The sequence below is a fragment of the Numenius arquata genome, chromosome 18 (assembly GCF_964106895.1).
Source record: "Numenius arquata chromosome 18, bNumArq3.hap1.1, whole genome shotgun sequence".
NCBI lineage: Eukaryota > Metazoa > Chordata > Aves > Charadriiformes > Scolopacidae > Numenius > Numenius arquata.
The window spans coordinates 1,655,342-1,680,914 of NC_133593.1; the positions used below are offsets into that span (position 1 = coordinate 1,655,342).

The window sequence follows — 25,573 nt, forward strand, 5'->3', positions numbered from 1 at the left end:
ATATATATATAAGCAGGTGATGATTAAGCAACAGAGTGAGACAAAGTGTGCAGCTGCGAGATAACGCACCGTCTCAGGGGCACGTCGCTGCATCCTTCCAACAACCCAGGCAACGTGTTATCACTCAGAAACACAACCGGTGCACTTGCTTTGTAATTACACCCCTGCAACAAACACAAACAAAAGCAGCCTCCAAAAAAGTCTTTATGAAGTATAACGTGCAGCTCAAGGGAGAAGGGGGTTCAAACTACAACTCCCCGAGCTTCTTCCTTCAAGGCGGGATTTTTTTTCCTCCCCATTACAATCCATCGGTATCTTTTATTCATTTACAACTCAGATATAAAGAATCAGAATGACTGCGCTTATTAACTTTTAATCTCTCGCTGCACACTTTTATGCTGTGCGGTGTCGTACACACCACGTTACAACAAAGCTGGGAGCGAGGAGTGTCTAATGAGTCTTCAGAAGCAGTTTGTTCTGGTCTGAAAACTACAGAACAGGGAGAGGTTTTGATGCTGTCTGTGTAACCAGCCCGGGCTTTACCTGAAGGGCACGAAGCAGCCGGGGTGCGCAGGGTGGGTGGCTCTTGCCTCTGTCCCTGGGACTCGTTTCAAAACTTGAAGCTGACTTGGAAATCCCAGAGGGCCTTTCAGTATTTGGGCTGGGAACACACTTTGCTCTTCAATTACCCAGACAAGCTGCGTTTCCTCTTCCCATCTGCGTAAAGTGCTCCCTGACAAAACCTACACAGAAGCACCCCTGTGTGCAGCTCCGAGCCCTGGACCTTCCCGAGCCTCCAGCAGCTTGCCCAGGAGCTGCTTCTGGTACCCCACCAGGGTACGACACAGCTACTGGTTTTGAGCCAACCTCTGGAGGTCAGCCTTCTTTCAGGTGTATGAAGCTGGGCCCCCAAAGGCTTTGCCCAGGTGACAGTGAGAGCCACACACCCACAGAAATTGTCCCTCAAATGCCCACGGCAGCTCACAAAGAGGGTAACGTAATTCCTTCTCTTGTTCAGTCACAGCCACCAAAGTCGCACCGACACACCCCTGTCCTCTGTTCGACACCAGCGCTTCATCCTCCAGGATTCATCTCTAAATCTCAGAGCTCATGAGAAACTATTTTCCTGTAATTATTTTCCTGTAGGAGCCAAATCTATATATTGCAACGACTTTGTTTGTAATATCCAAAGCATCAACTCTATGATGTTGCTATTGCTGCTCACAATTATTTCCTACCATTAGCAGGAACTATATGACAATGTTATTGCCATTAATAATTCTTTGCTGTCATTGAAGCTCCTTGACGCTGCAGAGTGAACGCATGGGTCCCAGAGATACGTTCTGGTTTGTATCATTTCTTTTACATGAGAAAACTAGATTATTACACGCTTGGGAGGAGCTCTCCATAAACATCTGCCAAGTTACCTCATTATCTTCCTTCAAATCCTTCCTTAAAAATCTCATTTGTCATGATGCCTGCAAAGACTCAACAGCGTAGTGCTGACATTGCTAACGAAACCCACCAGCTAATAGCATCACCTCCTTCCCTACACCCACTCTCCTCATAAAATTCCATTGCAGGGTTCCTGAGGACAGAGCCACCTCAGCGTTTGGGTGTTGTACAACCCTCAGCACAACCCCGTCCCATCACTAGGGATCCTGGATGCTCCCCATCCCTGTGCAATCCATGCATCCTCTTGGTGGGATGCCAAGCGCATGTTGCCCAGGCGTGCAGGGAGGATGGGGTTTTCTCATCTCCTGCACACGATGTATGAATTTGCCCCTCACTTTGTGTCACCTCCCCGGCCAGGGGGGTGCCATAAAGCCCCCACACAGCCCAGGCAGCTGGGTCAGCCTGCAAGAACAGGCATAAAGAGGAAAACCCAGAGCTGGAAGTGCCTGAGCTCGCTACAATCCCAGCCACCCATCTTGCTGCCCTGTCATCACCATGCCAGCGACCATCCCCACCACCAGACCCCACCAATGCTGGCCCAGCCCAGCCGCAAACTGGGAGGGATGGTGGTGCCTTGCAGTCTCGGTTGGTGGATAAAGAGGTTTCATTCTGCGCCCTCGCTGCCAGCTGCAGTCTCAGCTTATCGGGGGAACGTGTGTGTGTGTGTGATGCTTTTTGAAAGGATCCATTTCATCGTCCTGTGCCTTTCAGCAGTGTCTCCAGAGCACTTGACTCAGAATTAGCCGCGGTGCTGCACACTGAGTGATGGGTGAAGGCCGCTTAGAAACCCATTTCTTTGTGTGTGGCAGTGGGTAGAGAAGCTCAATGCCCTCTTTTAAAGCGTGTTCTTCTCTCTTCACCCCATTGATATGGTAACACTTGGAGAGGGAGCATCTCATTTTGGTATTTCAAACCCTCCTGGGCAATGCTAAATAGTGCAGGTGATCTGTCACTGCAGTTTCTCCTCACCAGCCAAGCAGTTCCAGCTCTGAAATCCCATGGTTTCACTGGTGCACACCATCCTGGCTTCTGCACTAGAGCTGCTGCGATTTCCATCAGCTGAGGAGCTGCCCTCCTGTTCCTTTTACTGGTAATTATAATTCATCAGCTTTCTATGGTGCTCATTACTGTGGTATTTGAGTGCCTATTTTTATAGGCTTGAATAGCTTGCTGTACACTATCTCATCTCACTGCAGACAGACGAGCAACCTCTCAGGCTCCCTCTGGAAATGAGCTCTCCACGTCCCGCACACTCCCCAATCTTCCCTTCTGATCCCAGCATCCCCAGCACGTGTCTCTTACTTCTTTAAAATAATATTGAAAGCATGCAGTACAAATAAAGAAGGCAGTAATCAAAGTAACTTAACCATTTGCTGTTCTTCGTGAAGATTTTAACCACCCTGATATTATCAGGGTATTAGATTTTAACTACCCTGATAATGATATTACCCAACTGTATATTGGAAAAAAAAATAGTCTTGGAAGAATCCAAGTCTGAAAATGCTTCCAGATGAAACCACCTCCTGCAGCTCTGTGTTAGCAAAAGGCAAATGGGAAGGTATAGCAACAGTGACTGAGAGCAGCTCCAATCAAACGACACACGTGTGTAACGTGGGAAACCCAACATCCCCCTCCGCAGTCAGTCACGGCCTGACTCCAGCAGGGTGGGAGTGTTTGTTTCCTCTTCTTCCTCTTTACTCGCCTTTCTCATATCAAAAAGAGAATACAAGAGGAAAGAGGGTTTCTAAAAGGTCCCAGTCATTTACAAAGTCTGCGACTTTTATTTTACAGATCGGAAAACTGAGGCACACAGAGAAAATGTCTCATTTAAGACCACCACCAGGGGCCAAACCAGAAATAGCTCACTGGGCTCCAGGGGCTTGTCCCTCAACTCCGTGGTAAATACTCAGGGGGGCATTTCTATAACAAAGTGTTATTATTAGAAACAAGGACACACCTGAAACCAGAACTTTTGGATGCTACTGTGAAGAGAAAGCTAAGATTGCTCTCTGGTTTCCTTTAGCCTTCAAGCTTTCAGCTGCACTTTCAACCAATAATTATCTCAGATTTTAACTTTGGTTTGATCCTGTTTCTTTTTTTGCTACAGAAGCTGGAGATAACCATTGTGCCAGCCAGCAAACCTGCCACCGTGTGCCTCCCAGCAGTGTCACTGCTCTCAAAGAAGCGCGGCTCCTCAATGAGACTTCAGGAAATTAAACTCCCTCCTGACATTTTGGAGATCCAAGCTCCCGGAGCTGCTAACCTTCATCGCTGTTGTCATCCACGAGGATGATCTCCTTCAGGAGGTGAGCTGGCGTATGGTTCACCGCGCTGTGCACCGAGCGCAGGATAACGGAGAGCGCTTCGTTCACGAAGATGAAGATGATGGAGATCTGGGGCAGGTCCTTGCCGTATTTCAGCTCTTTGCACCTGCAGCACGAAGGGCAGAGAGGGAGAGACGGGGTTAGCAGAGCACTCTGCGCACACACGCATCACAGGACAACGGGTGACATCCCATGGCTCCGCACAGCCGGGGGTTACAGCCCCCTGGGACAGTCTCAGCAGCGCTGTCTCAGAAGAGAAAGGGGCAATGGAGAGCGTCCTCCGAGCCCGGAGGGCACAAACGCGGAGCTCCCTCAGCCAAGGTTGTGTTCGCTCATCTGTGGGCATGTAACTAAAAACAGCCTCCAGAGAGAAAATGGCTTTACCATTTAAAGTGAAACTCCCCATTCCTGTTCTCTTTTAAGATTAATAGGTGCTCAGAAATTAGCTTTGCTCTTAAATGGCACTTGTGAATTTTCTTCTGATTTGCTTTGGAATGAAATGAATATGAAATGACCCTTGGTTAAATAGTCTTAATAGATGTTTTAGCTCCCTTTGCCGATACTTCCGAATACATCCCTGTCCCAGAGGTACCCCAGCAGAGCACTGCCACGAGCTGGTGTCTTTGTGCTACGCAGCCAGGAGAGGTTGAAAGCCTTGTGGCCATCTCTCTGGGTTTCAGGAGTAATTGCTTAACTCGAGTTTTCTTGTGGCTGGGCATCTGGCTTAGACACGTTTCTGCCCATCAGAGGTGGAAGGAGCTCCCGGGTCACCCACCAGCCACCTCCATCCCTGGCAAGTGACCGGTTCATGTCACCTCGACCTCGAGACGAAGGACACCCGTGGAGCAGAACTAAGGTGGCCCTTCGTGGAAGAGGCCTCTCCAAGGAGCACACATCGCTCCCAAAGAGGTACAGATGGTGTGGCGTTACACCACCTTCTCCTACCCAGAAACCTAACCTTAATAAAAGTACTTGCAGAAAGCAAACAGGCCATCTTCAACCACCTCAAACAGTTTAATCAAACTCTCCAGATTCCCCTACAATAAGTACGTGGGAGGGAAGAAGGAAACGAGCCTCCCCGCTCCCTCTTCACGTTCATGACAGATTAGACATGCAACATTAGCCGTGTTCGCAGAATTACAATGAGCGTTTACCGAGTCAATCCAGCCCAGATAAGCAAAGAAAGACGGAACACACCAACGACGTCGCTTCAAGCTCACTGACTCCCAACACAGACTCTGTGTTTAATTGTGCCGGGTGTTCCTTAGGCAACAGCAGCGTTCCTTCTTCAGACTCCAACACGAGACAAAGGTTTTAACAAAAACACAGCTCTTTATAAATCTTCTTTAGTTAAACAAGTACACTGGATAAAAACAAGGTTGTATTTCTTGATTTAACCATTGCCTGCCCTAAACCAAGCCACGCTCTCTACAAAAGGGAATGTGCCAAATGCTGGAAAGGATCTTCCAGAGGGAAAGTCTCCCCTTAAAACAAATGAACAATCGTGAGGGGGTAAAGTGACAATTGACCCCGAAATCCTGCCACAAAAGTCAAACTAAACTGACTCCGAGATTAAAAAAACCTGCTTTTGATATATGTCGATACCTGCTAAGCTGAAGAGAAGGTGGTCAAAGGAGCAAGAGCATTTCCTTTTAATCATCGCACACCTCTGGGCAGCCTTCCCCCGGGGCTCGCTTCGGGGGGATAAAGAGCTCAGCTCCTGATCAAAAAGGTTTGGAGGAAAATCCAGACCGAGCCCTTTGAGGTTCATCTCCTGCTCATTGGCATTCGCCCCACATCACCCCGATCCTGGCTCTCCTTCCCCCATCGCTGAGGACAGAGATATGGGGAGAAGAGGTAAGTGCGGGGAAGGAATGGACACGCCGAACACCCGCATTGTTCGTGGGCACAAAGCTGCAATTCTCCGGAGGCAGGCGGGGGGGAGGCAAAGGCTTTGCATAAACACCCTGCTTTCCGCTGGCTTTTGGTCACAACCACACGAGCAGGGAAGGCAGCAATTTAAAACCAAATTAACCTCAAGCTTGTCAGCCCTCGCGCAGGCTCTCTGCAGTCGCTGGCGTGGAGCGATGCTCTCCACCCGCAGACACGTGTGGTCGGGCTCCACCACCACGGGTCAGTACCGGCAGGCCAAGGTGTTAACAAATATTCCTGCATGTGAGCAGGAAAACACCTGGTGCTTCGGGGCTCTCCTGGCGCCAGGGAGGGGAAAAAGAAAAAAAAATTTGAAAATAAATGCTTTGCCTCAAACATAATTAGAAGGACCAGCAAAGAACTTGTTAGAAACCACAGGAATAATGAGATGGGAGGTGGTGGGGGTTTGCTTTGGGTTTTTTTTATTTATTTATTTTTAGTATTTAAAATACAAAAAGGATTGATCTCAACTTTGTGGTTCAGCCTTATCATTCAGACCATCTACAGGCGGAGGCACAGAGGTTTGACTGTTTTACTCCTGGAAACATTTGAGACAGCAGTTTAGGGAGGGCTCACCATCCTGCAGGAGGTGGGGACCCTGGTGGCTCCCAAGGACAGCGGGCAGCAAGGCTGGTGGCTGCTCATCGCTCCAGCTCATGGAGCTCCATTCTCCAGCTCAGCCCTCCCCAAAAGCACAGCACCTTCCCAACCCTGTGGGGCTTCATTTTCTTCTAACAGTGTATAATCAAAGAATCATGGAATTGTCGAGGTTGGAAAGGACGTTTCAGATCATTGAGTCTGACCAGCAACCTAACACTGACAAAAACCACCACCCACGAGACCACATCACTGAACCCATGTCTAAGGTGGAAAGACACAAGGTGTGAAAGGGAGGAATAACCCCATGCACCAGGACAGGTTGGGGTTGACCTGCTGGAGAGCAGCTTTGCAGAGAGAGACCTGGAGTCCTGCCCATGAGCCAGCAATGTGCCCTTGTGGCCAAGGCGGCCAATGGTCTCCTGGGGTGCATCAAGAAGAGCACAGCCAGCAGGTTGAGTGAGGTCATCCTCTCCCTCTGCTCTGCCCTGGGGAGGCCACAGCTGGAGCACTGGGTCCAGTTCTGGGCTCCCCAGTTCAAGAAGGACAGGGAACTGCTGGAGAGTCCCTCAGAGGCTACAAAGATGATGAAGGGCCTGGAGCATCTCTCTGCTGAGGGAAGGCTGAGGGACCTGGGGCTGTTCAGCTGGAGAACAGACTGAGAGGGGATCTCACTGATGTTGAGCAATAGCTAAAGAGGACGGTGAGGATGGGGTCAGACTCTTCTCAGTGATGCCCCATGACAGGACAAGGGCCAATGGGCACAAAATGGAACATGGGAAATTCCATCTCAACATGAGGAAAAACTTCTTTCCTGTGAGGGTGGCAGAGCCCTGGAAGAGGCTGCCCAGAGAGGGCATTGGAGTCTCCTTCTCTGGAGATATTCCAAACCCGCCTGGACACGTTCCTGTCCAAACTGCTCTGGGTGACCCTGCTCTGACAGGGGGTTGGACGAGATGGTCTCATCTCCAGAGATTCCTTCCAACCCTCACCATTCTGTGATTCTGTGAAATTTCTGCTGCCTTCAGTGTTTCAAGCGTAACCTGGAGGAAGGGCACAGAAAAACCAGCACCAGCCCCGGGTTCCCAGCAGGAACAATGACAAGTGGCTCGGGGACAAGCGCCCAGCAACACACAGGCTTTCAAACCCCACCTGAGACACATCATCCCCCTCTGCCCACAGCTATTGCCCCTCAGGTGAGAAAGCATTCAGCTGTTGCCAGGCAGGACCTTCAAAATTCAGATCCCAGGCCAAAATACTTCTAAATTCAGGATTCAAGTCTCACTAATTATCCAAAAGGGGACACACGGGGCCAGAACTGGAGTCTGGCACAGCTGGAGTCCTCGGCTCAGACCGTGGGCTGGTCTCTTCGGGGATTAGCAATTAATGAGATAAATGTGATATTCCAGAAGGTTCTCAGGGGAGCTGGAGACTAAGCAGCACACGGGAGACAAGAAGCTCTGGGTATAAACCTGTTATTCTGAGATATATTTTTTTTGGCAAGCTTTTCTACAACCTGAATTGACACCAAAGCAAATCCATTTCTTACGTAGGCTGGAAAACGTCCGCAGCTCCTCATGTCTTCCAGGGGGAGAATCTCAGGTTCTATTTCTAACACTCAGCTCACACCGTATCTGGTCTGCCCACAAGTAAGTCTCTGTCCGGTACGTTGTATTTCCAAGGGAAAATTTGAAAACATTTCAAAACTTCTGCATTTAAATGAAATACAACAGAGACACCACCGCGACACACTCCTGTGGGTGTCAGTGATTAGTTACCCACAGGGTTAAAAACCAGCACCTCATTTTAAATTGAAATTTGCCCAGGCAAAAGAAAGGGCAATAACTGGCCGCCTACATAGAATCATAGAATGGTTAGAGTTGGAAGGGACCTTAAAGATCATCTGGTTCCAACCCCCCTGCCATGGGCAGGGACACCTCCACCAGAGCAGGTTGCTCAAAGCCCCATCCAGCCTGGCCTTGAACCCCTCCAGGGATGGGGCAGCCACAGCTTCTCTGGGCAACCTGTTCCAGTGCCTCACCACCCTCACAGGAAAGAATTTCCTCCTAATATCTAATCTAAATCTCCCCTCTTCCAATTTAAAACCATTACCCCTTGTCCTGTCACTACCCTTCCTGACAAAGAGTCCCTCTCCGGCTCTCCTGTAGGCTCCCTTCAGATATCGGAAGGCTGCTATGAGGTCTCCCTGGAGCCTTCTCTTCTCCAGGCTGAACAACCCCAGCTCTCTCAGCCTGTCTTCATAGGGGAGGTGCTCCATCCCTCCGATCATCTTCGTGGCCCTCCGCTGGACCCGTTCCAACAGGTCCATGTCCTTCCTGTGTTGAGGACTCCAGAGCTGGACACAGTATTCCAGGTGGGGTCTCACGAGCGCAGAGTAGGGGGGTAGAATCACCTCCCGTGACCTGCTGGCCACACTTCTTTTGATGCAGCCCAGGATGCGGTTGGCTTTCTGGGCTGCCAGTGCGCACTGCCGGCTCATGTTGAGCTTCTCATCCACATCCCAAAAATCCTTCCCACTGCAGAAAACCGAAGGTGGCTCCAGCTGATGCCTCCCAATCCCCTCTTCCCTGGATGAGAAACACACAGCTGCTAAAGCACAGGATGCCCCTTGCCAACACCTGTGAACTAATTAGTGCAGGTTACACAATTACATTTTCCCCACCAAATCCTGCTGTCTCCAGTTAAATGTAGGCTGGCACCTGCTTGCAGGATTTATTTAAAAAAATCATGAATCAATAGCAAAAAGAAACAGATACCTTACAGTTTTGTCTCTCATTTAGATCGATGGGATATCAGAGTAAGAGGCGTTTTATGTCCCATTAAATCATGCTTGACTACATCCCATTAAATCACGCTCAAGAAACTCTGTAAGTTTGGAGAGGCCGGAGAAAATCCCCAAACGTACGGCACTGGCTTTAATTTAAGGAGCTCGCTGAGCTCTCGCTGAGAGGTGTCGCTTGTCCTTAAACGGGGGAGAAAAGGGTTTATCCTCGGACAAGGCTCAGACACAGGTTTTTTTCATGTCAGGAACAGGCTGACGGACCAACCATGGACACTGGTCCCAGCATAACCCTCTGCCCGGCACGTATATGGACCAGCTCCCCGTGTCCTCCCCACCTGCCCCCCAGGGAACCGGGGATGCGGATGGGCGCAGAGGCCATGGCACCACCGGGGCTGTGGACAATGCCACTTTTCCTGGCTCCAAGATCTTTATTCTAGACAAAGCCCCATTTTGCAAATCAGGAAAACATGGAAGGAAACACACAGAATAAAATATATTTACGGAGGACATTTTTTACTGTGAATTCTTGCCATTCAGAAACAAATGAAGGATGAGAAGGGGAGATGGGGGAAGGGGAAATATGTCTGAGTTTATGCTGAACAGCTTGGCATACATCAGGCCGTATTAAACACGTCAGCCAATTTCAAAACCCACACACAAAAAATAAAAATAATCAAGTTTTGCTACCACGTATGCCTGTCTGCTGCAGGAGTCTGCCTCCGAACCCTCCGATCATTTGTTTTATGCTCACCACACAGCTGTAAATCTGCTCCTCAACGCAGCGAGCCAGATTAGGATGTTTATTGGCTGTCTCAGTAACAGAAAAGGGGTATCATATCATCTACTGCTTCGTGATCTCACGGCAGAAAAATAACCTGGAATCACAGCAAGCCCTCCTGGAGCCCAGGGAGGCCACGAAATGCCAAGTAACATTTAAGAAACACTTCTTCCTGCTCATTGATTTAACGTGATCCACTCTATTACTCGATTAATACATAACAACTGTCTTCTGGGGCGCAAAGCTGTTTCCATCAACCACCCAGAATCACACTGTCCAGCACCAGCAACTGAGAGCCAGGCTGGGATGGTTTCTGTACCTTCACCACCCCAGTACAAGCCATTCACCAGCGCTAACGAGCGTGGCTTATGAACAACATGGACTTTTTCCCGGAGGAAACAACGTCCCACTTGTCTGACCCTTCAGCTCCAGATCAAACCCTCCTGGCCCAGAGCTGACGGTGGACTTCTCTGCCGATAGTCTGTGTATGGTGCATCTTCTATGGACGGCAGGTACCATCAGGTTGCACCTTTCACCCAAAATAAGCAATTTAATAACACTGAGAGATCCAGTAATCACTAATCCCACTAATCAAGGATTATATTCATCACTGGCTCTAGAATTCTCTTCCACCTCCCACAATATGCCTCACTCAAGCCATCCACTCCTGACAGCACACACACATCTATTTCACGCAGAACCTCAAATCTTCAAAACCATCCCCTTTTTCCTAATTTGTGCCTTTTGTACTGTCTCCTTTCCTCCAGTTTCAACATAAATATGCCTACCAAAGCTTTACATGGAGATTAAATACCATTAAGCAGAAAGTATAGCTGTCCTCACTTCCAGTGAGGAGGCAGAACTCCATAAATTTGAAAAGCCTGGTCAGATGTGCCCCGGTTTTCAAACACATCCAGTGTTTTAAAGGTAATACTTGGATCTAGAAAAAAAAAAGACAGGCTTCAACAGGCTGTCTGAAAACGATCCATCAGTAACCTCATTTTCCTAATGATATATTTCTAATAACTCATTGCTAACACATATGAACCTGCCTGGAGCAATCGCTCCAACTGAGGGATAGGGGTGCAACAAAGGCAGAGGTTGGCTGTCAAGATCCAAAGAGAGACGAACTGGGAGGAGTATGGGGGGGGTAAAGAGAAATTGGAAAAACACAGCTGAAGGAAAATTATCTGCTGCTGCAGACTCAGAACACCAATGATGTTTTTAAATCCCAGTTTTAAGTAAGGTATGGAAAAATCTAACTTCACCCTCCCCAACCCCCCGTGCCTTAAACACTTGGGCAAAACAGTCTCACCATCTGCTTTGAGACACATCTTTGCATTGGATGGAACCACACAGACACAACATTTTGCCATAAGCTGTTTGCCTCCAGGCTGGTGCCACCTCAGCCCTACACGAGACACAGTTCAGAGCATAAGCTGAAGCTCTGGTTGCAGATTTGGCCACTCACCCTTTGGTCTACAAATGAATGTCCCAAACCTGATCTCCACCACGGCCCCAAACCCTCATCCCGGTTCCTGACTGTCTGGGATGCGAACACAATGGCAAGTGAAGCCAAACATGAAGTTCAAGAAATGCCAATGAAAGACAAAACAGTTCCAGCCCAGGTTGCCCAGAGAAGCTGTGGCTGCCCCATCCCTGGAGGGGTTCAAGGCCAGGTTGGACAGGGCTTGGAACAACCTGGTCTGGTGGGAGGTGTCCCTGTCCATGACAGGGGGGTAGAATGAGATGATCTTTAAGGTCCCTTCCAACCTAAACCATTTTATGAAAACCTCATAAAAGGAAGCACTCAAACATGCCCTAGAGCTCAAGGGAAGAAGCAACGCACAGGGGTCCTGGGAAGACCACAGTGTCTAAACCAGAGAGCAGAAGCCACATCAGAGCCAGGGAAGGGGACAACCATCTTCCTCCAAGCTGTATTTTTATATTTTAAACACGTATCTAACCAGTAACTGAACTGCTCCAGGACTGATGACGCTGTTTTCAAGACAATGCAATGCAGAAAGGCAGCGAAGGCCAATCAGCCACCACAGCCCAGGCTCAGGTGCCATCGCTGCACACAGCAGAGAAGAATACCTTAACACCTCCTGAGAGCGTGTCACAGGCAGAGCAGAGCTCGTCCCGGCAGGCACAGAAGAGACCAGAGGGTTTTGCTGCAATTTGTTCACCTGGTAACGTAGCACACATCCCTGCCCCGTGCCACCACCGAGACAGTCACGGAGGACACAGGGACTATGTCCACACACCCACAATCCCTGTGTAGAGAGAGAGCATCTCTGTTCGGTTCTCCACAAAGCACAGGAGAATTTTATCAATGACCAAGAGCAGCCAGAAAAACTTTGTGCTGAGCACAGCAGGAAAAGGCACTAGCGTGCTGAAAATCCCCAAAACACAAAGTCCCACCCTATAGAAGAGCACCAAAAAAGATCATTTTGAACATCAGTGCAAGGTAATGGTTGATGTTACGATAAAAGCAGCACATCCTATTTGAAGGCTTCAATGCGGTGGAGGCTTTCAGTTCCCCACTTCCACCAGCGCAGGAATGGTCACTCTTTGCCAGCTGAAGAACACACACAACTGCCTGAAAATGAATTACTGGCAGACCATGGACATAAAAGTCTACTGTAAAACCTTGATATCACATCGAGTAAGATTTTCTTACTTTCTCCCTGCTGACGTTCAGCCCTCCCTGGCCAACCCATTGCTCTGTGTCAACCCACTGTCTGTTCCCTCGGCAAGAAGCCACCAAGACTCCCCGTCCCTCTAACCCAGAACATGAAGGATGCTAAGCACAGTGTCCACGTTATAAGCAGGGTGACCAGGCTCTACTCCGCTTTGGATAGACATCAAGTATGAGAAATACACACAGGAGAAAAGGTCACCAAAATAACAGGAGGCTGTTTCTTAGCAAGCATTGGAAAAAATTAATTGGTCTGACTAATGTCTGGCACAGGTAAGGGTAAGGCAGTGTCACATGAGATAATTTCTGGAAGAACACAGCACTCTGCTAGGATCCTAAGTTAGGGACACATTGATGGCCACATGTGGGTATTGGACCTGCTGCTTCTGGTGCCACATGGAAGAGGGTCTCAGGAGCAGAATCACAGAATCATAGAATGGTTTGGGTTGGAAGGGACCTTGAAGATCATCAAGTTCTACCCCCTGCCCTGGGCAGGGACACCTCCCACCACACCAGGTTGCTCAAAGCCCCATCCAACCTGGCCTTCAACACCTCCAGGGATGGGGCAGCCACAGCTTCTCTGGGCAACCTGGGCCAGGCTCTCACCACCCTCAGAGTGAAAAATTTCTTCCTAACATCTAATCAAAATCTCCCCTCTTTCCATTTAAACCCTTACCCCTCATCCTATCACTCCACTCCTTCATCAAGAGTCCCTCCCCATCCCTCCTGTAGGCCCCCTTTAGGGGCTGGAAGGCTGCTATAAGCCCTCTGTCCCAGCCTTGGCAGGTGCTCAGGCTGATCGATGACCAGTGTCTCTATTTAACAGCTACATCATCAGTAGCTTGGACGCTACGTTATTACTCATCTTTGCAGAAACAACACCCTTTAGGGCTGTCCAGGACTCAACTGCAGGACACGCTGCACAAAGGTGACAACCCTTCTATTTGCCTTTTTGAAATGCCAACAGCAGGAACCACCATGGAGAAGGGCAAACACCCTCGGACTGCAGAATGCCCTGAGTCTTTAGGGCTCTACTCTGCTTCCACATTCTCAAGCTACCCCTATAGCTACTCATAGGAGTCCTACTGGACCCCTCTCCATCTTTCATCTGTGAGCAGCCGTAATAAACACTCATGAACTGGGCAGAAAGAAACAGGCATGAAAACCTGTGCCAGATGTGCGGTGGCACAAAACAGACAAAGGAACCCAGAGCCTACACGCCTGTAGAAGATAGAGTAGATAAAGACCTTGGTGGTTCTGATTATGGAAACCACACTTCTTCATGAAAGAAGATCTTGGTGACGAGTTTTCAAAGATCTCCTCTTCTCCTACAGAGGAGAGTGGCTAGATTTCCCCACCATGACCACATTTTTTTATTTTTAATTCTGAGCACCCAGTAGTTCCTCAATCTTGCTCCTGAAATACAGTTATTAATCATTTCTTTGCTGGCCATCACACAGAATAAATCCAGCTAACGTTCCTATCAGGAGCTTATCCCATCCTGACATTTCATTCTTGTAAAAGGCTTGAGAGTTTGAATATTTAAATAGGTAAATATTATTTTGATTAGTAGAATAAATGATTCTTGTTACTTACTGTCCTTAAAAACACTGTTAGCGTCATGAAAGTGCTCAACTATGTTGGCACAGCTTTTACAGGAATTTTTACATTTTCCTATAAAACATGGTTCACTGGCAGAGAGGGAGTTCAACCTCATAAGCTTATACAATTATAAATGCCTTTCCTACAATGTTATATGGAACTGCAACATTAAAGCTAAGGGTGCATAAGAGACAACTTGGTTAGAATTTTTGCACATTAAGTGGAATTCTCCCCAAAATTACTACCATACGGATCACTGTTTCACTAAGCTCTCATAAAGGCAACCTGGAGCAAACATTACCTTGCAACTAAGAGAATTATCGATTCATCTCTCGGTGCCTGGGACGCTCCAACCATTCAGTTCCCAAAACTGCACTTTCAGAGCACTCCCCAAATAAGACATACCAACAATTTTACACCATTATAGAGATGGAGCATCAGGGCTCTGTTGGTGCAGGAGGGTCCCAGAGCAGGTTTTAGCCCGCATCCAGCCTCTGGGTGCCCATCACTAGGTCCATACCTTTCAGAACAGTGCAAGTAATGGCATCCATTGCTTCTGCTCCTTGTCTACAGCCCCCAGGCTCTTTGCTCCTCATCAGTCCCACTGTGACCAAATACACCATGACAGGCCTTTGCCCTGCCTGACCCCATGGCAAGGAGGTGAATGGGCCTCCCTCCGGGCCACACCTGGATATATCTAGACACCATGGACATCCATGGCAGAGCTGGGGGCTCTCAGTTTGCCAACAGTCTTCAGGACGAGGAGGCTGCCCTCCCCTGAACTAAGGCAGCAATGATTTAGCACCACATGACGTTGTTCAAAGATAACATTATCAAGGGGCTGGAGCATCTCTCTGCTGAGGAAAGGCTGAGGGACCTGGGGCTGTTCAGCTGGAGAAGAGCAGACTGAGAGGGGATCTCATCGATGCTGAGCAATAGCTAAAGGGCGGGTGGCAAGAGGATGGGGCCAGACTCTTCTCAGTGGTGCCCGGGGACAAACTGGAATATGGGAAATTCCATCTCAACATGAGGAGGAACTTCTTTGCTGTGAGGGTGGCAGAGCCCTGGAAGAGGCTGCCCAGAGAGGGTGTGGAGTCTCCTTCTCTGGAGATATTCAAACCCGCCTGGACATGTTCCTGTCCAACCTGCTCTGGGTGACCCTGCTCTGGCAGGGGGTTGGACTAGATGATCTCCTGAGGTCCTTTCCAAGCCCTCCCAGTCTGTGATTCTGTGATTGCTCCAAATGAGAGAATGCAGAGATTAAGTGGTCACCACCAAAGTGACAGGAGGTAGAGTGGGACTCATGAACAAAACCCAAGGTCCTGCTGCAATGGCTCTGCCAGTCTGCTGGCCTCTCTGTCATCCCAGGCAGAGCACATCAGACAAGGAGAAAATTTAAGAGCATTTTTTGGTTGTTTGTTTTAAACTAGTCCCCTAATCAGCTGAATAATGTCAAAATAGGCATGGACAGAAGGAGCAGGCTTTGAAAATAGCTGTCTCTAGCATTTTACAATGATGGGCATCATCGCCTCAAAGGGAGAAGCTCCCTGACCTCCTCTGCAGAGCAGATCTGGAGCTATCAGGGTGCAACGCAAGGTCTGCTCTCAAGTTCGTCACCCAACAGCTGAGCAGCCCCTGGGTTTCCAGTGAGGAGGGACCAGCGCCATCAAGCAGAGGAACGCTGACTCTGCTACACAGGGGCAACCAAACCCTCCACAGTTACAAGCCCGTGAGTGCTCAGAGACCACAGGATGAAAGGCAAGAACGCAAAACTGTAAACGAACACTGTATGTTTTGACATCCTCTATTAAAGGCATCTACTGCCCATGTGGCCTATCATGTAGGCACTATTCTGAGTGCAGCTAATTAAGAGACATCTAGTCTAAGCTAGAAGTCAAAGCTCCCTTTGAGGTCAACGAAGAGACACTGACACTGCCAAAGGACAGTTTATTCCACTCCTATATGCGAGGTGCGAGTACACTGCTGTCTGGTATAACAGACTGATGCAGCTATTTTTGGGGCTGGTGGAAATGCCTTTTTTCTCCCTTGAGCACAGGCTGACTTGGACTGAAGGTTCAGTGAAGTGAGCCCTTACCCTCCCACCAGAGCCTTCCAGACCAGTGGCTTCAGGGTGGCAACCCCACCAGCAAGCTCCACCACCAAGTTCACAGCTCTGCTCAGGTAGGTTGGTATAAAACTGTCACAGCCACAGGCCTCGCCTGCCAAATTTAAGATGAAATCCTTGGTATATAGCCTTACCGCAGGAGCATCTTCCTGGAATAGATCTCACAGGAACTCGAGATTTTGACAGCCCCAGTGCACACTTAGGGCAATGAATAAGAAAAGTGGCCAAGGCTTGTGCTGCCTGAAGATGGGGTGGAACAATGCCATTGCTGAAACAGCTAGTATAAAAATGATGAACTTAAAAGGCACAACTGATTTTCGAAGATAGTTTTTTATTTTTTGTAATAACAGATCCACTCTGCTGTCGGCTTTATGAACTGGGAAGATGAAGAGGTTTTTAAACCTTTTCTGTTACGTACAGAAATCACTGTTTATTTAACCTCCGTCAGAATTAGCTCAGCCTCAGCAGAGGGTGTCGCTCAACCCTGTCTGGAAAACTTCTGTAAGGTGGAAGTGACACCAGGGGAGCTCCACAACCCCAGCATCACGGAGCTGGCACCCCCACCACTCCCCACGCAGGCTGCTCACCATCACACACCATTTGGGAAGGCAGACATACTGCTTCATTTCAGAAAAAAACACCCCAAAACCCAAGTCACAAGCGATATCAAAAGGGTCAAAAAACAGGGGATGGGGCTGATTTTGATTTCCATTTCTACTCAATATTCCAATTTCAGGTACTATTTAACTGAATACAATTAACTGGCTATAAATAATGGTGCCCCCTAAATGGTAGGGGGCATTAAGCATGGAAAGGTTAATAAACTTGAAGACAACATAGGCAGGTAGTGATAAGAGTTCAAAAGCAATGACTGGCCACACTGTCTGTACTGGGGTTTTTAAAGCAAAAGGCCAAGCATTCACTCCAATGTGCCAGGAGATTCCCTTTATTCCACAGACGAAGATCCACACCATCACTGCTACACTATGGGTAAATTTGCACCTCTGTGGCTTTTCTACTGCTACAGGCTGCACTCTCCACCTCTACCAAAACAAAATCCAAGAGAGACAAAGCTGGGAGACAACGCAAACCAACTCGGAGCCCAAGCTCACGGGGAGGAAGGTCGTTCAGTTTGGCCCAGTGCAAAACAGTGCTACCATTTAAACACCTACTAGGCAGGTTAGGGATGGATCCAATCCAACACAGGCAGTCAAAGGAGCTGAACTGCTACAGGGTTAAGGGAAAAAACAAAACACAACAAAAACCCCAAACCACCCCCCACAAAACCCACACCACTGCATTTTTCAGCGATGAGCTGGAGGTGCCCCAGGAGTTGGGCATCATCCCTTTTTTTTTTTTGTCTATTCAACGCCTGACTTTCTCTGCAGAGGTCCAAATGCCAGCAGGTACACAGCTACCTGGCACAGACACTTCCGAAAGTCCTTTACTATTACTTAAACCTGGAGAACATGATTTACAGCTATAGATGTGTTTGCTGCCGCAACGAGCCACTAACAGGAGTGTCTAAAGCCTGACACGCTTCAAGTCAGTTCCTTTCTCACTCTGCCACCACCACCAGCCCCCAAAGGAGATGGATGGATGGATGTATAACTGCAACTTCAGGTTGTAAGCACAGATTGCCTTATTAGATGCATTTTCAGGCAGCACTGGCCGTGATATACTGGTCTTGTAGACACAAAACACAAACAGAACCCATACAGTGACAGAAACAGTCTACACCTTCCCAATACAGTATTTGCCACTTATCTATACACACCAGGGGGTTGGGTCTACCCCCAAAAACCACACGGTAGGAAAATTCAGGAGTCTTCTTCCCTCCTCCTCCTCACCTTATGAATGTCATCTGACTTACCCACTTCCCACAAGCCCTAACACAAAATCTTCTCCCACCTGTACGGCCAAACTTCACACACTAATACACATCCCAGATTTGGCTTTTTGCTTCTACCTGCATCCGGTAGCTATTCCCAGATCTCCTCCTGGCCCAGCGCACGCTCTGCTTTGCCATGGAAAACCCATGTGTACTTTGTATTGATGCAGCTGAAAACCTGGGAGGGAAATTCTTATACATCACTGGTGCACTGATTGGACTGAATGATTTACTGGTGATTGGGCTGCAAAGCACCGTGGCTTGAAATACAATACGTTATAAATCATGTTACAATTTTCTGCTGTCTACACACACACAGTGCACGTGAGCACACACCGGCGGGTTCAGGCTTGCCCAAGACTCCTTAATCCAGTCCTAGAGACTCCTCATCAGCCATCACTGACACATCTCCGCTGTTTTGTGTCTTTAAATCTCTGCAGGAAAGGAAAAACCTTGCACGTCCTTCTGATCTGGTGACAAGCAATTTCATAAACTAAAGCTATTGATTTCAAACAAGCTTCATTCATGTCCTCCTCACGAAAATAAAGCTTCACCGGGAAATGAATTGATCTTCATTTGGCTTTTGTAAAGATTATGAACAAGCTTAAAAGAAAGCAAGTGTTCAGCCTGCTATTCACATCGCACTTCCTAATCATGCTCCATTCATTGATTGCTTATTTTAGTTTGTATTTTGCTGATTCAGTTGCACATGTCTTTTTGTGAAAGGGATTATCAATATTAAATCAATTATGTCTGCCCCATGAAACACATGGAAAAGAAAACCTTTTCCTATTACCCGAGCATCTTAAGAGACCTGATGCTGCCTGGTACAATCCAGTGTTTATAGATTCACAACACATGATTCTCATAAACTATTTCTGATGATTAAAGACCTAAAACGTCCCACATTAGCCCACAAAACTTTTTTACAGCACCTACCTTATTTGCAGCAAACTATTTTTCAGAAATGTTATGCTTTATATTTTAGAATCAGGGTATCAAAAAAATTCAATTAAAATTTAAATAGTTTGGGATACGCAGGCATTTCTAAATGCACATGGACTTACTCAGCGAGTTCCAACAAGAAACGATCTGCCACGTTGTAAGCACAGAGCGTGCAGAACAGGATTTATTTTTCTGAGGGGCTCTTGTAGGAAACTTATTAGGTTCAGATGCATCTAAGGGACATAAAAGCCAGAGCAACTAGGAGTGTCACATCCATTTCCCCATCTCTCCCCACGCATGAAGAGAAAGAGTCATTGGGAGATCCTCGGACTAGGATTTATTGAATGGCCCCGATTTGGGGACAGCGGGGAGAAGAAGAGGAGGAAAATTCAGTAATGAACTCCAAGTATTTCAAAGGATTCATGCTCCGTCCTCTGAAACAAGCCACCCACTGCAGGGCGAGCCCTTCCCAGCGGGCAGCACACGTTTGGACCAGCAGCTCAAGGCAACGACCCGCCGGCCAAGCGAGCCAACACACCAGCCTGCCTGGGATGCTGGAAAACTAAATAAATGACTTCAGGAGCAGGGTTTGACTCACTCTGCCTGGCTGGGCTGTGAATACACAACCTATTTAAAAGGCTCCCATGGCAATCGGAAAGCTCCCTGCAATACAGGGAAGCAGATGGGTAGCACAAACACACCAGCTTTGATTTCTTTGGAAGCCAACTTAAAAAGAAGTGTATCCAAAGCTTAATTTGTTTCATTTATTTCCATAAGTATAATTTAGTCAGAAGTATTTACGATAACACAGGTATTTTTCATCGCTGGAGTTCAGAGGAGCACAAAAGCAAGTTGTTAAATTATACTAATCCCATCCTCTGCCAAAGCGTGCATTTAATACTTATGTTTACATTAGTAAATGTTTTATAGCACACTTCACAGAGAGAAGTCTTCCCTGAAGCATCACCTTCCAAATTTATAAGATAGGAAGTAATTTTGTAGTCAGGAAGGGAAAATTGACAATTAGTGGAATCTATTGCATAAAAAATAATAATTAGGTACCGTGAATATAAATCCATGGTCACAGCGTTTCAAGATTGCACCGTGTAGCAGAACGACAGTAAGGGAATGCTGTAACAGCCACCGAACAACACAAGCTCTAGAGTTACTTTCCCCGAAGCACTTTCTGATTGAGCTTGAAGCAGATATTGGGACTTCTCAGCACCAAAGGTTTTTGACACACTTCTGACTCCACACAGAGTTGTCAGACAAAGTATACTTCAACAACCTGTACTTCAAAAGATAAAAAAAAACAACGTTGTCCTGTGTCTCTGTTTAAATCCAGAACAGAAATAAAAAAATAACCCCCTAAACTTTTCAATAGGCAGTCAGACCCTGCCAGCCCTACGCTGATTTTTCCCAGCTCTCTGGACCAGCCCTACCTACACACGTCGGAGGCACCACACTGCTCCGGGCACGGGGCTGGCTCCCAGGGACAGGTCACAGGGACAGGCACAAAAAACATTCAGCAAATGCCACACACAGCTGGAAAGGTGTATCTTTAGAGACTTTACTTGCCCAGTTTTCAAGAAAAAGAATTATTGGAAGTCCAATAACAATCTCTCCATACACGCATATTGGTACGCGCCGAGGAATAAAGATCGATACCAGTATTTATTCCATAGCTCCCCGGTTTGTGTTAGTTCTGGAAAAGCAACGCTGCAATAAAGCAGCTTTTTCCTCTCGTGCAAATCATCTGAAAGTCACCAAAAGTCACAGGACCGTCCCTGCAGAGGCAGATGGTGCACAGGCCCCCCCCACCGGCACCAGGCTCTTCACATCTCAAGTGCCTTATGATGCTCGAGAAAGGAAAACTAAATCCTTTCAGGTCTGAAGTTGGGTCTGCCAGCATCTTCCTGTCCCCATTAGAGCAGGAAGGGGACAGATTCGGCACAACCCCAAGCATTCCTTTGGAGACCAGGAGCACGTAGAGCCTGGCAAAATAAAAATGCCTAAATCCAGCGAGAGATGGGAGAGATGGGTCAGGGTGATGTGCACGGACAGAAAATATCCAACAATCTGTCCCTGAACTGCAAAACTGATCTAGTTTTGCTGAGCCTTGTTCTAAGGCACACTTCCTTTATGCCTTGACACTCACTCTTACTGCTTGATTTCTTTACTTGCTCTCCCAGAAAATTTTCAGGTGGCTCCTTTCCAAGTACTGGAAAATATTACTTTTCCTTTTTTATGGCTTAAGCCATAAAAAGCCAAGGGCAAGAGTGTTTTTCACACAACGCTGGATCAGACCACAACTATTTAGTAGGAGAGGAGATACACAACCAATTCTGACTTTTTCCCTAGAGATGAAAACATCCTTTAATACACCCCCACATGCTATTCCAACAGAATTTCACATCTAAGAGTCACATTTCTTTTCCTTCTTGCACTGTCTTGATTCCTCACTAGTTTTTCCTTCAGTTATTTGACGAAGGAAAATGATCGCATCCTGCCTCTCTTTTCCTTCTGATTGCTTGTATGTAGGATTGGGAAAAAAAACCCTCCAAAAACCTCTTTGTGAAAGGTAAAATAATGCATTGTGCATGCAAGAGAACGAGCTCTTCTGACCCCCTTTGTTTGCAATGAACAACAACGACTCCAAATAAACAGTCACGAAACTCTATTTCCCAGCAAATATCACTTGAATTATCAAGTAGCTTGTTTTGGTCTTTTTAAGTGCTGTCCTTCTCCTCAGACTCCTTCCATCAAGCCTGGCTAAACACGCCAGGGCAGGACATGACTCAGCAACCGGCATAATATCACAAATGTGCCACTCCAGGAAAGTTCCAGCTCCAGAAAGCTTGAGGAAACCAACAATAAAGAGCCGTCTCACTCGCTGCAGTAAGATTTGCAGGTGTCAGCCACGTCTATCACAATGAATATGCTCGTTTGGGCAGGGGGGGAAAGGCAAAAAGCATTTTGCTTCCAGCAAAGCTTGAAGGAGGTCGTATGACTTCTGCTATGGGGAAGAAATGAGACACTAAGACAAATGCAATGCCAGATGTAGGAAGCAGACCACAGGGCAGTCTCCTGCCCGAGTCACAGTATGGGCTGAGAAAGTATCTCATTTTGGTACCTTGGTACAAGAGAAAACTGAAACAAAGGCAGTTGCCAAGCCAGGTCTTTTTAGTTATTTCCACAGTGGAAGAGATTTGCTCTTCTTAACAAGAAAATAAATGAATATGACAGCACGTGAAACCTACCAAGACTTTCCTGAGCCCCATCAGAGCCAACCACAGGCTGAACCTCATGGCACAAAGCATTGCCAGGGGGGGAGTCTGCATGGGAACCCCTGAAAGCAGACTCAGGCAGCGCACGGCGAGAACATCTTGGGTCCAGCACAGGACAGACATGAAGGCAGATGTGGTCTCACTGGCCCAAGACTGAATCACAGGTCTCCAAGGTCCATCCTCCTAGACATTCCTGATGTATCGAAGTCACATGTACATTCATGACTTCCCAAAGATGCATTCAGTTTTGATTATAAAACCAAAATCCAACTCTTTGACCCTGCAACGCCCCAGTGGAGGCTGAGACCCAAAGGCAGCCCCATGGCGGAGGGCAAGGGGCTCTCCAGGGCTGGGGAGAGACCCCAAAGGGAGCAGCGCCTCCCACTACAGCTTGCTCCCTCCAGCCCAGAATCTGTTCTAGCACCCAATATATACATGCTGAGAGCCCCCAAGGGGTGCACACAGACCACTTTAAACAAAAATCAAATCAGGAATGGACTTAGCACTTAGTTGATCAAGTTATCAAAGAACAACCCAAAGTCTTCTCTAGAACTCTGCCTTTCCCACTACGCCACGTCAATGGTTGGACTTGATGATCTTAAAGGTCTTTTCCAACCTGAACGATTCTATATCCCATAGAAAGACTTTCAACTGGCAGCTACACAGTAATCTTAGTAATAAAACCAGCTAAAGCCAGATGGTGCTAAAAAGCCCGATTGCTCCCAAGCTCCCAAGGAAGGCAGCTACAGAAATAAACGGGTGATTCAGCCACTTGAGACACTTGAGCGTAAATGACTGTGACTCAACCCCCAAACACACCACTGGGAAAAATTAAAAGCGAGTCAGTGACATGTAACTGTTTAATCTTTAGCAATGGCTGCCAGGTGATGGTACGGCTCTGCCCAGGTCATTGCTCCGAGGCCATGTGGTCCAGCCCGTAAATACAAACCTTCTACCAGGGGCGTGCTGCAGAAACCCAAGAGCAGATCAAGCTCTCAATACGCATCACCAAAGGTTTTCTATGCTTTGGCTGACTCACAGACAGGTCCCACAAGGTGGGCAGGAGGAGGGGTAGGGTCTGCTGGCTAGGAAACCCTCAAAACCTCCGAAAAAAAATATTCAAGCTGTGGAAGTTGCATCACTTACACCATTTTTCCTCTTTGCTTTCATTCCTGAAGCTCGCCTGCACGAGAACAGCTGTTGCGAGATTCACAGCAGCAGGAATATGTCATCTTAGGATTCAATAGTCCTAACAATTGTGGGTATTATTTTTCTTAAATCTACTCCTTAATCCCATAATGCCATAAAATACCACTGAATCAGAGTTTAGCAGGATTCCAGAAAGGAACAGACTTTTAAAGAGATAATGAGAACTCCACATTTATATTAGATAGGATTGAAATGAGAGAATAGAGAAGACAGAACGTACCAGATGGGCAGATTATTTCATGGTTTTCCTTAATATGATTTCTTCAACCTGAAGCATCTGGTAATTCCACTGTCGGAGATTAAATACTGGATAAGATGGACAGGCAGACTGATCTAACACAGCAATTCTTATTTTCCCATTACACATAGGAGGGGTTCCCATTAAAATCATACATCACAGAACAGAATAGAGGTGCATAAAATCTAGTATCAAAGCGGGGAATGTTAGCAGCCTCCGGGATCCCATGTAAATACGCTTCACTTTCAATAAAGAAAACAACTCATCTTCTTACCCCCATCCCCTGCCTCCTTCACAGGCAAGCAGAAAATGCCCCGAATTGATCAACAATAAAACTCACAGATCAGCCTTGTCCTTTGCTGGTTTTGCAGAAAATTGAAGAAAACCTCTCCAGCTCATTTTTTTGGAGATTCGTGTAGAAGTCCTGCAGTCTGCAGGCAGCACCTTGGGTGCTTCAATCTAGAAGCAGTAATTGTTTTCCAGAACACGCAGAAATCTCATCTTGAGGTCCAAAAAACTAATCAAGCAAGATAGAAATGTGTTACCTATGCCTATCTCCTCACCCCACTGTTCTGCAGCAAGACCTAAAATAAGGTCCCTTGCACCAAAATACTAGTCTTTCCTTATTTTAGCCAAAGAAGCAGCTTTCTCAGTCATCCAAAATGTAATACCATTACCTGATTCGCTCTAAAAGCACATGGCACTGCACACCCAACCTCTCCTCCTCAGGAGTAGGCTGGGATCAGAAACATGAGTATTAATGAGCTCAAGACTGAGGTCCTAAAGGCACATCCCCCTTACGGCATCACTACCACACACGTATTGAATGTATCCATGCCATCAGCATCACTTCTCTGGGAATCAGCACAGTGTAAAGCCCAATAACTGCTCAGCGGTGAACAACAGGGGAGACTTTCTACCTTCCAGCCTCAGCTTTTAAGAAAAGGAAAAAAAAATCTCTCAAATAAACTGCATTTCATAACCAAAGCAAAAATGATAATCCCAGCTACCAAAGAGAAACACCACAGTTCCCCAAATGAAGACAAGCAAGGAACTCTGGTGGTCCCAGCCCAGGGAAAGACCTTACCTTCTCTTAAGCCCCATCCTGTATCCAAAACGTCTTTCTCCAGGGAAATTTGCCTCTATTCTCTTTGCTGCCTCTGGGCAAGGACTGGAAAGACCATCAGCTGGGACTCATGATGCCTCCTCATTACCAACACCTGCCTGCTAATTAATCACTCTGAGCAGGGACACCTGTGTCTGAACCCTTGGTGATGCTGACCATGAGATGCAGGGAGGCTGAATACAGAAAGATTACAAAACACATTTCCAGTTTCCCCAAATTTGCCAAATTTCCCCCAAGCTCCCCTTTCTCCCCTTCACTTTGGCCCCAGTCACAAAGAGAGGGCAGGAAAAGGACTAAGAGCTCTCATCCATAGCTCAGCACTCAAGAAAGTGACACTTGATTGCATTAATGTTTTGCTTTAAAAAAAGAGAAAATTAAAAGGACAGAACGTGTGAGTGACAGTTGCTGCTAGGACAGTCCAAGTCCATCGGCATTCCGGATGCTGAACAGCCCCTAGTTGAACTGCACGGGCTTCACTATTATATTTAAAACTAATACATGCTTTGTAATGCTTATCAGCTGGAGGGTTTTCAACAGTTTTTCCCTACTAATGCCGCAAT

General features: G+C 47.3%; 1 protein-coding gene across 1 annotated transcript in view; it reads right to left on the minus strand.

Moving 5' to 3' along the window:
• GALNT17 (polypeptide N-acetylgalactosaminyltransferase 17) overlaps window positions 1–25,573 on the minus strand; it is a 227,173-nt gene that overhangs the window by 140,396 nt on the left and 61,204 nt on the right. The window contains exon 3 of the mRNA XM_074160603.1: window positions 3,719–3,885. Within this exon, the coding sequence (XP_074016704.1) occupies window positions 3,719–3,885 (167 nt within the window). The remainder of the gene's footprint in view (window positions 1–3,718; window positions 3,886–25,573) is intronic.